The 11,587-nt window shown below is 39.0% G+C and overlaps 1 protein-coding gene and 2 long non-coding RNA genes across 4 annotated transcripts; 2 read left to right on the top strand and 1 right to left on the bottom strand.

The window, feature by feature from the left end:
- The first annotated feature begins 1,464 nt into the window (after window positions 1–1,464).
- LOC126912382 (uncharacterized) lies at window positions 1,465–3,497 on the top strand. The gene is made up of 3 exons (XR_007707071.1): window positions 1,465–2,047; window positions 3,174–3,216; window positions 3,316–3,497. It is a non-coding gene; the product is annotated as an uncharacterized LOC126912382 (long non-coding RNA).
- LOC126912383 (uncharacterized) lies at window positions 3,385–3,957 on the bottom strand. Of its 2 annotated transcripts, none has more exons than XR_007707073.1 (3): window positions 3,844–3,957; window positions 3,580–3,699; window positions 3,385–3,511 (listed from the first exon to the last, which is right to left on the bottom strand). It is a non-coding gene; the product is annotated as an uncharacterized LOC126912383 (long non-coding RNA). The 2 variants fall into 2 exon arrangements; XR_007707072.1 differs by having other exon boundaries at window positions 3,772–3,903.
- LOC118281079 (serine/threonine-protein kinase polo-like) lies at window positions 3,732–11,581 on the top strand. The gene is made up of 12 exons (XM_050704221.1): window positions 3,732–4,243; window positions 4,730–4,790; window positions 7,277–7,388; window positions 8,074–8,298; window positions 8,498–8,702; window positions 8,848–9,040; window positions 10,034–10,212; window positions 10,365–10,502; window positions 10,622–10,800; window positions 10,888–11,018; window positions 11,109–11,200; window positions 11,317–11,581. The coding sequence occupies exons 1-8, from the start codon at window positions 3,751–3,753 to the stop codon at window positions 10,496–10,498; spliced, it is 1,602 nt and encodes a 533-aa protein (XP_050560178.1). The 5' UTR covers window positions 3,732–3,750; the 3' UTR covers window positions 10,499–10,502; window positions 10,622–10,800; window positions 10,888–11,018; window positions 11,109–11,200; window positions 11,317–11,581.
- The last annotated feature ends 6 nt before the right edge of the window (window positions 11,582–11,587 follow it).

Raw genomic sequence — 11,587 nt, forward strand, 5'->3', positions numbered from 1 at the left:
TTAAGACTAGCTACTTCCGCGCGGTTTCACCCGCTCTGCTCGGTTCCTATTAATCGTAGCGTGATGTTTTATAGCCTATAACCTTCCTCGATAAATGCGTTATCCAACACAAAAATAATTATTTAAATCGGACCAGTAGTTCCTGAGATTAGCGCGTTCAAACAAACAAACTCTTCAGCTTTATAATATTAATAATAAATAATAATAATAAATAATATAGTAAGTATAGTATAGTATAGACTGGCTACTTCTGCGCGGTTTCACCCGCTCTGCTTGACTCCTATTGGTCATAGCGTGATGTTTTATAGCCTATAGCCTTCCTCGATAAATGCACTATTCAACACAAAAAGAATTATTTAAATCGGACCAGTAGATCTGGAGATTAGCGCGTTCAAACAAACAAACAAACTCTTAAGCTTTATAATATTAGTATATAATATTAGTATATTAGTATATCATATTAGTATAGTAGCGTGATGTTTTATAGCCTATAGCCTTCCTCGATAAATGCACTATTCAACACAAAACTAATTATTTAAATCGGACCAGCAGATCTGGAGATTAGCGCGTTCAAACAATATTAGTATAGAAGTATAGATTTTCTATGACCATATTTCAGTTCCAATATCAGATTTACTTTTTTACCATACCTCATTGATTCGCCAAAATTCTATGGATCTGTATCGCATAATTACTTTTTTATTGAGTTGGACCCAGATTTAGACCTATGAAATTTAAAAGATATAATATCTAGCTCTAAAGTTTTTATCAAAAAGAATCAAACGAGTCCATACTCGATTATGTATTGTGTTGTTTGTTATTGTTTACCATCTAAAAACAACGTACTTACTTACTCGTCAAGGCTATTCAAACATACCCAAAACCCAATGTGGTGGTGTCGTTTTAATAACAATTCCTACAGGCTCTGGTTACTTTCCACTCCATTAACAGATTAGCGTCATGTCATTATCATTATTTTATATATGGTCGCATGATTTACGTTTGTTTGCTTCAAATAGAGCAAGGTCCCAAAGCTGCCGAAGGTCCGTCCTGTTGAGCCGTTGAATAATTTTTGCGTGCCATTACAGATTTTGTTTCAAGTTAAATACCTACAGATGAGCAATTTTTCTATAACAATCAGTTTTTACTCGAGTATTTATTCAGGAAACTGGATAAATATTCAGCACTAGCTGTGCCCGCGACTTCGTTCGCGTGGAATAGTTATTTTAGGCATTATAATTATTTTTGCAAACAACTTTCTCAGCTTCATAAATTATAGGTAGCTGTTACCCACGGTTAATTTGTGCATTGAAAATTCGTGATAGCACTGGATTATGATTTATACATTGTCAGTATTTATCCCGAAAATAGCGCATTTCGAAAGCTAAATGACACATAATTAATCATTTATTTTATGAAACAAGAACAATTTTATTCTAGGATATAAAGTAAGGGAAATTTATTTTACAAAATTGGTAACACTAGTGCGCTTGTTATTGATTGATTACATTCTGTTGTTGGTCAATTCAATCAATAAAACATCCCCTGTCCATTATTAAGTGAAGTAACTACGGGCGAGGTGCGCGCGTGCCCCGCGAATTAATACAAAATATATCACATTTACATAAAATTGTTAAGTAGTGGTTGCAGTTTTGTTATTGAGGTGCCAGCAAAGACCAGACAGAATTGCAATTGGCAAATATTCCATCTGGGAAATAGGATACGGAGGCAGTTGAAGATACAGCTATGGCTTGACCAGGACCAGATCAGGAAAAACCGCCAGGACCGGAGGAAGTACCAGGACCGAAATGGCCGTTGGTTCCACAAGGTTTACCACCTTCGTGCTCATCAGTGTCACGACAGTATTCACTAAGGCCTGAACCTTCACCATCTCCATTGCAGCAGCCCCTATCATAGTGGCAGCAAATAAGGCAGCTTCCAACTTCACAAGCACATAGACGCCCACCAGCCATTACAACCATCTAGGAATTTGAAGTTCCCAACACCAGCATAACTCCATCAGTTTAGCAGCACTAGAACAATTAGGGTAAGTAGTCTTGGACATGCTTATACAAATGTAACGGGAAACACCAAATACTATGTATTTGGTCAAGCAGTTGCAAGCGCTATTGTCCGAGCAAGCAAACTCGGGTTTCATTCCTGATCTAGCAATAGTTCAGTTGTCTTATGCGGAGGATTTGCCTTCAACACTTATCTACTGACAGTTGAAGCATTGCTAATTTTTGAAAATTCAATAATAGTCTGTATGGTGATATATGGTAGCCTGGAGGATTAAGATGCCCGCTTCTCACAGCGAGGGTGCGGGTTCACATCACCAGTAACATACGGTGAAGGAAAATATACTGAGGAAACCTTCTTTCTAATAATAAGTTTAAAATAAAAAAAATCTCATATTGTCTCTGTGTGATAAGACTTGGCTCAAGCCAGCCCAGCAGTGGATTTTTTTTGCATGGATATGTGCGCCTCTGCCTATACCTTCAGGGATTGTCATCATGCTGTTGTTTGTGTGGTGCCTGTCATTATTATGTATTGGTAACTACATGAAATTTTAGGCAATGGATACTTCAGACATTGTTGGTCTTAATACACACTTTTATTACCTACTGCATGCAATCTACATTCCTCTATTACCCTTATCTAAGTTACTCAAGCATTATTAGGCTCTATTTTCCATTATTCCATACAATTTTCCATGTGAGTGAATGTATGAGTGAGTGAATGTGTGATTGAGTGTGTGAGTGAGTGAGTGAGTGAGTGAGTGAGGTATTGAATGTGTGACTGAGTGAGCGTGTGAGTGAGTGAGTGAGTGAGTGAGTGAGTGAGTGAGTGAGTGAGTGAGTGAGTGAGTGAGTGAGTGAGTGAGTAAGTGAGTGAGTGAGCGGGTCAGTGAGCTAGTGATTGAGTGAGAGAGTGCGTGAGTGAGTGAGTGAGTGAGTGTGTTAGTGAGTGAGTGAGCGAGTGAGTGAGTGAGTGAGTGTGAGTGAGTAAGTGAGTGTGAATGAGTGAGTGAGTGAGTGAGTAAGTGGGTGAGTGAGTAAGTGGGTGAGTGAGTGAGTGGGTGAGTGAGTGAGTGAGTGAGTGAGGGGCGGGGAAACTATTGAAAACTTACATTTTAGCACTTGATAATGTATGTATGATATTTTTTTTTTCAGCAAACCTTGCGCCGAAGCATACACTCAAAATGTTACCTAAAGAGTAAGTAGTATATTCTTTAAATATGAATACTCAGGAAATACCTAGTTAACTTTGATCAGAAACTGGCTTACAGCATTATATTTGTGTGTAATGTTTCAGTGAGTACACACAAGATTCGCGGCCACCGCCGCCGCCGCCGCCGCCGCCTCCACCTCCGCCTGAGCCTGCCCCGCCGCCGGCGCCACCGCCTGCGGCCAACCTGCCGCTAGTAGGTGAGGCCGACCTGCCGCTAGCACGTGAGGCCAACCTGCCACCAGAACCTGCGGCCATCCTGCCGCCGGCACGTGAGGCCAACCTGATGCCGAGCGGCCACTGATGCCAGCACGAGCGGGGCCCAACGTGATGCCAGCACAAGCGGCCAACCTGATGCCAGCACGAGCGGCCAACCTGATGCCAGCACGAGCGGCCAACCTGATGCCAGCACGAGCGGCCAACGTGATGCCAGCACGAGCGGCCAACCTGATGCCAGCACGAGCGGCCAACCTGATGCCAGCGCGAGCGGCCAACCTGATGCCAGCACGAGTGGCCAACCTGATGCCAGCACGAGCGGCTAACGTGATGCCAGCACGAGCGGCCAACCTGATGCCAGCACGAGTGGCCAACCTGATGCCAGCACGAGCGGCTAACGTGATGCCAGCACGAGCGGCCAACCTGATGCCGGCACGTGAGGCCAACCTGATGCCAGCACGTGAGGCCAACCTGATGCCACCACGTGGGCCCAACGTGTGGCCAGCACGAGCGGCCGACCTGTGGCAAGTACGTGCGCACATACATGTGTCACCACGTGTGGCCAACTTGGTGCAAGCACGTATTAACAACGAGTTAGCAGAACGTGCGGCCACCCTGCGTGCGCGTGCGGCCAATCGGATGCAAGCACTTATGGTGAACCTGCCGCCAGCACCTGCGGTTAACCCGCCGCCAGCACCTGCGGTCAACCCGCCGCCAGCACCTGCGGTCAACCCGCCGCCTCCGCGTAGACCTGCGCCGCTGTATCTGCCTGCCAAAAGACCAGCATTTGGCTTAGAGGGTAAATATTATTAATAGTACTAGGTACTATTATACATATATTACATATGTTTAAAATGCAGATAGGTACCTAAAAGAAAATCTAATACATGTTTAGAGAGTTTTCAGAATTTCCCTACTTTTAAATGAGCTCGTTTAGGAAATTTGAACCTAGAAAGAGAAACCAAAAGATTAAGATTGCAATATAATTTGTAATTTTTGAGACAGTCTGGTTTGTCTTTTTGTAGGCTTTTCGAGAGTGGGCAAATTCTTTATACTCTTCATGCTTTTTTTATTCTTCATGCTTGGCGAATAACCAATGGCAATAGTATAAGAGAAATATTTAACAATAATTTTATTTAGCAATACTGTTCAGGCAATGTAGGTGAGGATTCCATTGTAGGTAGCTGGATGCATCAATATTTGAAAGTTGATTGCGTTTAGTTTATAGGCACTTAGATAAGATATTTTTTGTCGCTTGGCGCCTATTTTGTTATCTTTCTCACAGGAGCGGGATCAAAACGGAATAGGACGAGCGACCCGGGCGAAGGCCCTAGCGACAGATCTAACAGCTTTGCAATATTACCTAATAATATTTAATTATTATCAAATTACTTTGTGACCATGATAATTTTAAGGTTTCATTTATTAATGAATTCATATTTTCATTTTATACTGATTTTTTTTTGCTTTATAATACTTCAATGAGTTAACGAGCGAATTTCCTGGCATTTTGATTGCCATTGCAATTGTGGAGAAGCGAATTTATAATATTGTTTTTTATAATTGTGTATTTAGTAGGTAGGTAATTACATACACACCCTTAGTACGAGTTTGCTTTACGTTACTACATACAGTACCCTTAAAATCGTACTAAGGCCTCAGGTGAGAAAGGTATATTCATATGCGGGTAAAGCGCTATAAGTAACAGCAGCCCCTTATTGGTGATCGATGATGATTATTTAAAAGTATTGTTCGTGCAAATCGTCCAATCTACAACTATCTTCAATAGCGCACGTAAAAATATTAATAAACCGACTTCAAAAAACGAGGTGCGATTGTCTAGTGTTTGGCTGAACCGATTTTGATGCGGTTTTCAGATTTATGAGAAGGTTTTACAGTTACCTATTACCCTGACCTGAAAAAATTGAGGCGGTAAAGAAAATTTAAAGCGGTTCCATATTATGTTTTAAAAGTTCTATATTAAATTAAAATGTTGACATTTGTATCCTACCCACAAAATGGAGCTTTAATCAACTACTAACAATGCCCACCTAAGAATAAAAACAGAAACCTGTATTTTTTGACATTTCGAAAAAAGTAAAGAGTTTGACTAGTTGACCTCGTCCCCATTGGTATACAGTACCTCTACGATGAGTTTGAAGCAATAGTACCTATTTGTCGGTAATCGCTAGCGACGACGTAAATTTTTAGTATGGCCAATTTTAGTTCCACATGTGACCGGCAGAGGCGTTGTAAAATATGACATACAAAAACGTTACGTTGTCGCTAGCGACTATCGATATTGCTTCTAAAGCTCCGTACTCACGTACGGTATTACTCGACAGAGCTAAGCTGTCGAGTAAAACCCATAACTTGAGCTTTTGTCCACACATTCAGTATTGATCTATCGAGTGAGGTCCACTGTTCAGTATTCGCTGAACAATTTGAGCCAAAGGATGACGGTGCTTCGAGTAGGCTCGAAGGAAATTACTTTCATTTAATTCCATCGAGCCGGCTCGATGCGAGCCATCGAGCCATGAGTTTTGCGGTCCACACGTTGATTTTTACTCGACTTCGAGTAAAACTATCGAGTAATACCGAATGTGAGTACGGACCGTAACTCATGGTAGAGATACTGATGCAATGTAAGTAGTATGCAGAGGAACTTTTGGCATAGATGCTGTGCGATATTATCAGTCTGCAAACTATCCCATTGCTGGCCAAATGCTTCTCACATTGACAAGGTGTATGCATGGAATACCATGCTTTCTCAAGATGGACTGACGATTTCAAACTACAACAATTATGAGAATTACAAATTAAGAAACAGTTATACTATTTAACATTTAAAACTGCGTTAAGAAAATCGACTTCTAAAAAGCAAAAAATATGATAAAATTGTATACAGCTTAAGGATGAGGTATATTAAGGTTCCAATGAATAATTTTGTTTAAAACTCGTGGCACCGACTTTCAGTACGTATGACAAATCATAGATATTTTTCATACCTCGTTGATCGAGTGGTCGTAAGTGCAACTGCCGAACAAGGGGTCTAGCGTTCGATTCCCGCATCCGGCAAAGCATTACTGGGTTTTTTTCGGTTTATCAAAAATTTTTCAGTGGTAGCACGGAGTCTGGAATTATGCCCAGTATATGGCAATAGGAACTTATAAGGCAAATGGTGAAAGAGTTTGGATATTGTATAGCGGCATTAAGTGCCATAATGTGCACCTATGCTTAACCCTTCAAAGGTAAAAAAGTGTGACGTTGGTATATTTTTCACTTCTTAGAAGTCTGCTTTTTAAACGCACTTTTTGAATTTTAGAATCATAAGATTTTTACATGTTTGTGGGCTCTTATATCTGTTCTCCCGCGAGCTAGCTAAAAGTTATACTTGCAAATAAAGTATAAGGGTCAATTTATACTAGCACAGAGTCGAAGCGCATCGAAGCGTCTTTCCAAAACTGAACATAACAAATTCAACCTTAACTTCACAGCGTAACGCACACATTACTTCTGAGATTTTAAACAAGACGCGCGCATTCGTCGAAATTCGCGCGTCTGCGCGAGAACAACGCCTCGACTCTGCGCTAGTATGAATTGACCCTTACGCTTTGGAGTTAAGGTTGAATTTGTTATGTAAATTACATAGACGCTTCGATGCGCTTCGATTCTGCGCTAGTACCTATAAATTGAACCTAAGTTGATAAGTCTCTTTGAAATGACTTATATTATCAACACTGTTGGTTCAACGTTTAGTAACCACATGATCTTTTGCTTTGGTAATTAAAGAATCGTGTTGCTATACGTTTATTTGATTTTGTTATATTTTCAGCAGGGTGAGAAATAGACCATGGCTGGATGAAGCAGAGAAAGATATTCCGATCATTTTGGACGACAACAAAAATAACTGTAAATACCAACGGATACGATTTATTGGCAAGGTAAGATGTTCTTATTAACCGACTTCCTTATAATTTATTGTTTATTTTGTACAGGTTATAAATAATATACAAGGTATTCTAAAATTATCTGCCCCGGCTTTAATGGTGGGTAGGGTTGTGTATGAAGATTACAATACTGAAAAAATACGTTTTTGAAGTCAAATAAACATTGACTCTGCTTTGCATAACGTCGTTCATAAATACATACGCAGGATGTTATGAAAATAACCAAAAATGGATAGCAATTGTTTTCATTGACGAAGCGACAATGAAAGAGATTGCACTTACATAACAAACTCACATTCGTATGAAAAAAATGCTCTTAATCTTTAATACAATATAATAATTGTTTACAGTTTAACGTGAATTTTATTAACATAGTCTTAATGAAAAATATATATACTATAGGTTTCTATTACAATTGATAGGAGATAGATTATTTATTTGTTGGTAATATTTAGTAGTTATAGATATAGATAAACGGTAAAAAACCTTAACGCTTGTCCCCCCAAATCCAACCATTCGTCCGAATCGACCATCTGATATTCCGGAGGTTATTATGATATTAAGATGTATTTATCTGTCTAAAATATTGTTATGCATGCACATTATTATTCTTTTTAGAATTGATGTGTGAAGACATCAGCGCTTTTTGGTATTAAATCGTCATTTTTGTATATTTTAGGGTGGATTTGGGATTTGCTATAAAATAAGAGAAATGGCCACAGACAAAACGTTTGCGGCTAAAGTCATAGCCAAGAAAATGTTGACGAAGGTAACACTGAAAAAAGCATTAAAAAGGGAGATTGAGATCCACCGGCCGCTGACCCATAAACATGTGGTTGGATTCCACAATTCTTTTGAAGATATGAAAAATATTTACATAATCCTCGAATATTGTTCAAGCCGGGTGAGTATTTTGAACATTGGACGTCATTGATTATACTATCATAATATGTCTTAATAATATGGACATGGAATTGCACTTTATAATGGTACAATAACAGTCCTAGTGATTGCATTAGGACTGTTTTCAATTTACTTATATTTATTGCGGTTTTACTATTTACTTCTCATAATTTCAATTAATATATGTCTATTTTTTACAGTCATTGTTGGACCTGCAAATAAAAAGACACACCCTCACAGTGCCAGAGTGCCGGTACTTCATTTATGAAGTACTGCAAGGAGTATTATTTTTACACCAAAGAAAAATTATACACCGTGACTTAAAACCAGGAAACATTTTCCTAAACGACCAACTCCATATTAAGATAGGAGACTTCGGGTTGGCTACCAAATTCAATGCGAAGGGTTGGTATTTTATTTATTATTATATAACTTCAACATTTTGCATGTACATAGTGAAGCTACTTGAGCTTGTTGATTGCTGCTGATATTCAACATACTTATTGACTTTTAATAACATTCTAATTAATTATTTTGTATAATGTTACAGATGATAGGACACAAACATTTTGCGGGACGCCAAATTACATGGCCCCAGAAATGATGTCGGCCAGGGGACATTCGTTTAAAGCCGATATATGGAGCATCGGCTGTATGTTGTATACTCTACTTGTTGGCACACCGCCTTTTGACGGCGCCGTGGTCGAGAACACATATACGAACATCAGATCTTGTTATTATAAGTAAGTTTTTCCTATTATGTAACCTAGTCACCGATATCTATCATGATAGGTATATACTCTCTGTGAACGTAAGACACAGCGTCCTTGGTCCGCCAAAAATCTCAATGAAGGGAAGCTATACAAATTAGTTTGAATCAAAGCTGATGAGTAAACGATGCTCAGCTGTGGCTACCTCTAACTACAATTAGGTATGATAGAGAACCAAAGACCAATAACTAAGCATTCGAAACGGTTTTGGGCTTATTATGCACAAGCGGGCACGGACCGGTTCTTACGGCCTAACAAAGACTGATGGCATAACACTATCTGTTTCTTCTTTCTCAAAGAAAGAGAAACAAAATGGGACCCATTTCCATAGCCCAGATAATACATGCAGGACTTACGAGCTTAGAAGTTACTTTGAAATGTACCAATATTGATACCTTGCTTGATTTAAAATGGCCACGACGAAATACCTTTTTTCCAAATCTGCTTCGTCTGCCTATCACTGCATATTTACACATATTTGCAAAGGTACTGATTTATTACATTGTAGTGATTGCATTTAAAATTTATCTTAAAAAAAATATATTCAAATAAATAAAATTTAGTTTGATTACTTATCTATACATACGTAAATAAAACTAGAAGTTTATTTTCACTTCAAATTCAATAATTCGTATTCAATAAATATTAACAAAAGTTAATAGTAGGGGTTACTGGGGGGTATGTGTTACTCGTTACTAGATAGATACCGAACCCAAAAATCAGTGAATGAATCAGACAGACAAAGATATCTTTTTTTTGTCTGTCTGTCTGTTTGTATGCTCAAGCATCACACAAAAGTCATCGGTCCGGTTTCGATGAAACTTGTTATAATTATATTTTAACATCCTGGGCATTACACTGGATAATTTTTATCCTAAAAATATACACGCCGGCAATGCCATTGGCAGAAGCGAGTTGGTGAATAAAATAAAAATAACTAATATTAATCAAAAGTTATCGTTTTAGAATACCATTGTCGGTTCACGAGGAAGCAGCGTCTCTCATAAAAATGGCGGTCCAGCGAAGTCCGGGGCGAAGACCATCGGTGGACAAAATGCTGAAACATGAGTTTATTCATTCCAGCTTCCGACCTATCTCCCTGCCTAGGTGCTGCTTCTACACTAGCCCCAAAATCAATGAACTAGGTAGGTTCAAAACCTCTTACCACCTCGCGACACCTTGTGTTGTGTAGTTGTGTCTGTATATTCTTCATGTCGTTTGACTAATATTAAGATAGAAGATATTATTAGTATTTTATTATTAATTAATTATGTATAATATTTACTTTGTTACACAGACTTCGTAAAGATCGACGAGCCACGCAAGAATAAACCAAATCCCGGGCCACCAGCCAAAAAAAATGAGCGTGGCCGAAAAAAATATAAATGTGATGCAAACTCAACTTACCGCACTACTTGGTGCGGACTTTAAAAAGGTATAAATAATTATACACGACATTAAGTGTTACTGTTTCTTCTTTTTCTTTTTTCGCTCTTCCTTCTGTTGTTGAAACAACTAATTGCATAATTATAATACCAACCTACTTCTTTACAGATTAAATGCCGTACTTCTTGCTTACCCGATGAACTAAGCGAACCCGCGGCGCCGCCGTTGGTGTGGGTGTGCGAATCGGTTTTGACCCCAGGTGTTGGCTTTGGATATACTCTGAGTAACAAAACCTGCGGAATGCTATTTGAAAACAACACCAACATATATATTAATGACACCGAAAGGTGAGTATGACTTGCTTACAAATGGTTCGTGTGCTTACAAAGTTGGCTGATGCTATTTTCCCCCTAATGTTAATTTTTCGTACGCAGGAAAGTCTATTACATCAACGAACAGGGACTGCAAACAGAGTCGCCGGTAGGTCCTATGCCAGGAGACCTGCCCTTTCCATTAAAGTTAAAAGCGGGATTGATATTAACCAAGTACATGTCTCGTTTAAAAGGTAATGGAAATGTAGTAAATTTTGAAATGAATCAGAATTTACAAAATAAAATAACATGTTAAGAAATAATGGTGTCTTCTTCCCTTGCAGGTAGACGTGCAAGACCAAATACAGCGTATGTAATAAGGGCTTATAAAACCTCAGAGGCTACTGTAATGCTGTTCAGCACGAGAAGCCTTCAAGTAATTATATTATAATGACAATTTAAAGCCAAAAGCCATGGCCCGCCACTATTGGCAGAATCAAAAATTAATCCAAGTTTTCTCTCAATGCTTAACTCCAGATTTTCTGTCAACAGATGGACTTTAACGACAACACGAAGTTGATTATATGTCCGAAAAGGACAATTTTGTATGGAGAAGAAAATTTAAGAGCATTCCGCTTCCGCACAATCAAAGAGCACGGCTGTCCGCAAAGTCTCAGGGACAAGCTGAAATATGCCCTAGAGGAACTGAACAAGCTTGCAACTAAACCAGACTAGACACAACAAGTTAGCCCATCGGGTACATATCACTGAAGTATATTTAAGTATACGTCCCCGGCACGAGCTATGTCCAGATATTCCGTAG

Source organism: Spodoptera frugiperda, chromosome 25, assembly GCF_023101765.2.
Source record: "Spodoptera frugiperda isolate SF20-4 chromosome 25, AGI-APGP_CSIRO_Sfru_2.0, whole genome shotgun sequence".
Lineage (NCBI taxonomy): Eukaryota > Metazoa > Arthropoda > Insecta > Lepidoptera > Noctuidae > Spodoptera > Spodoptera frugiperda.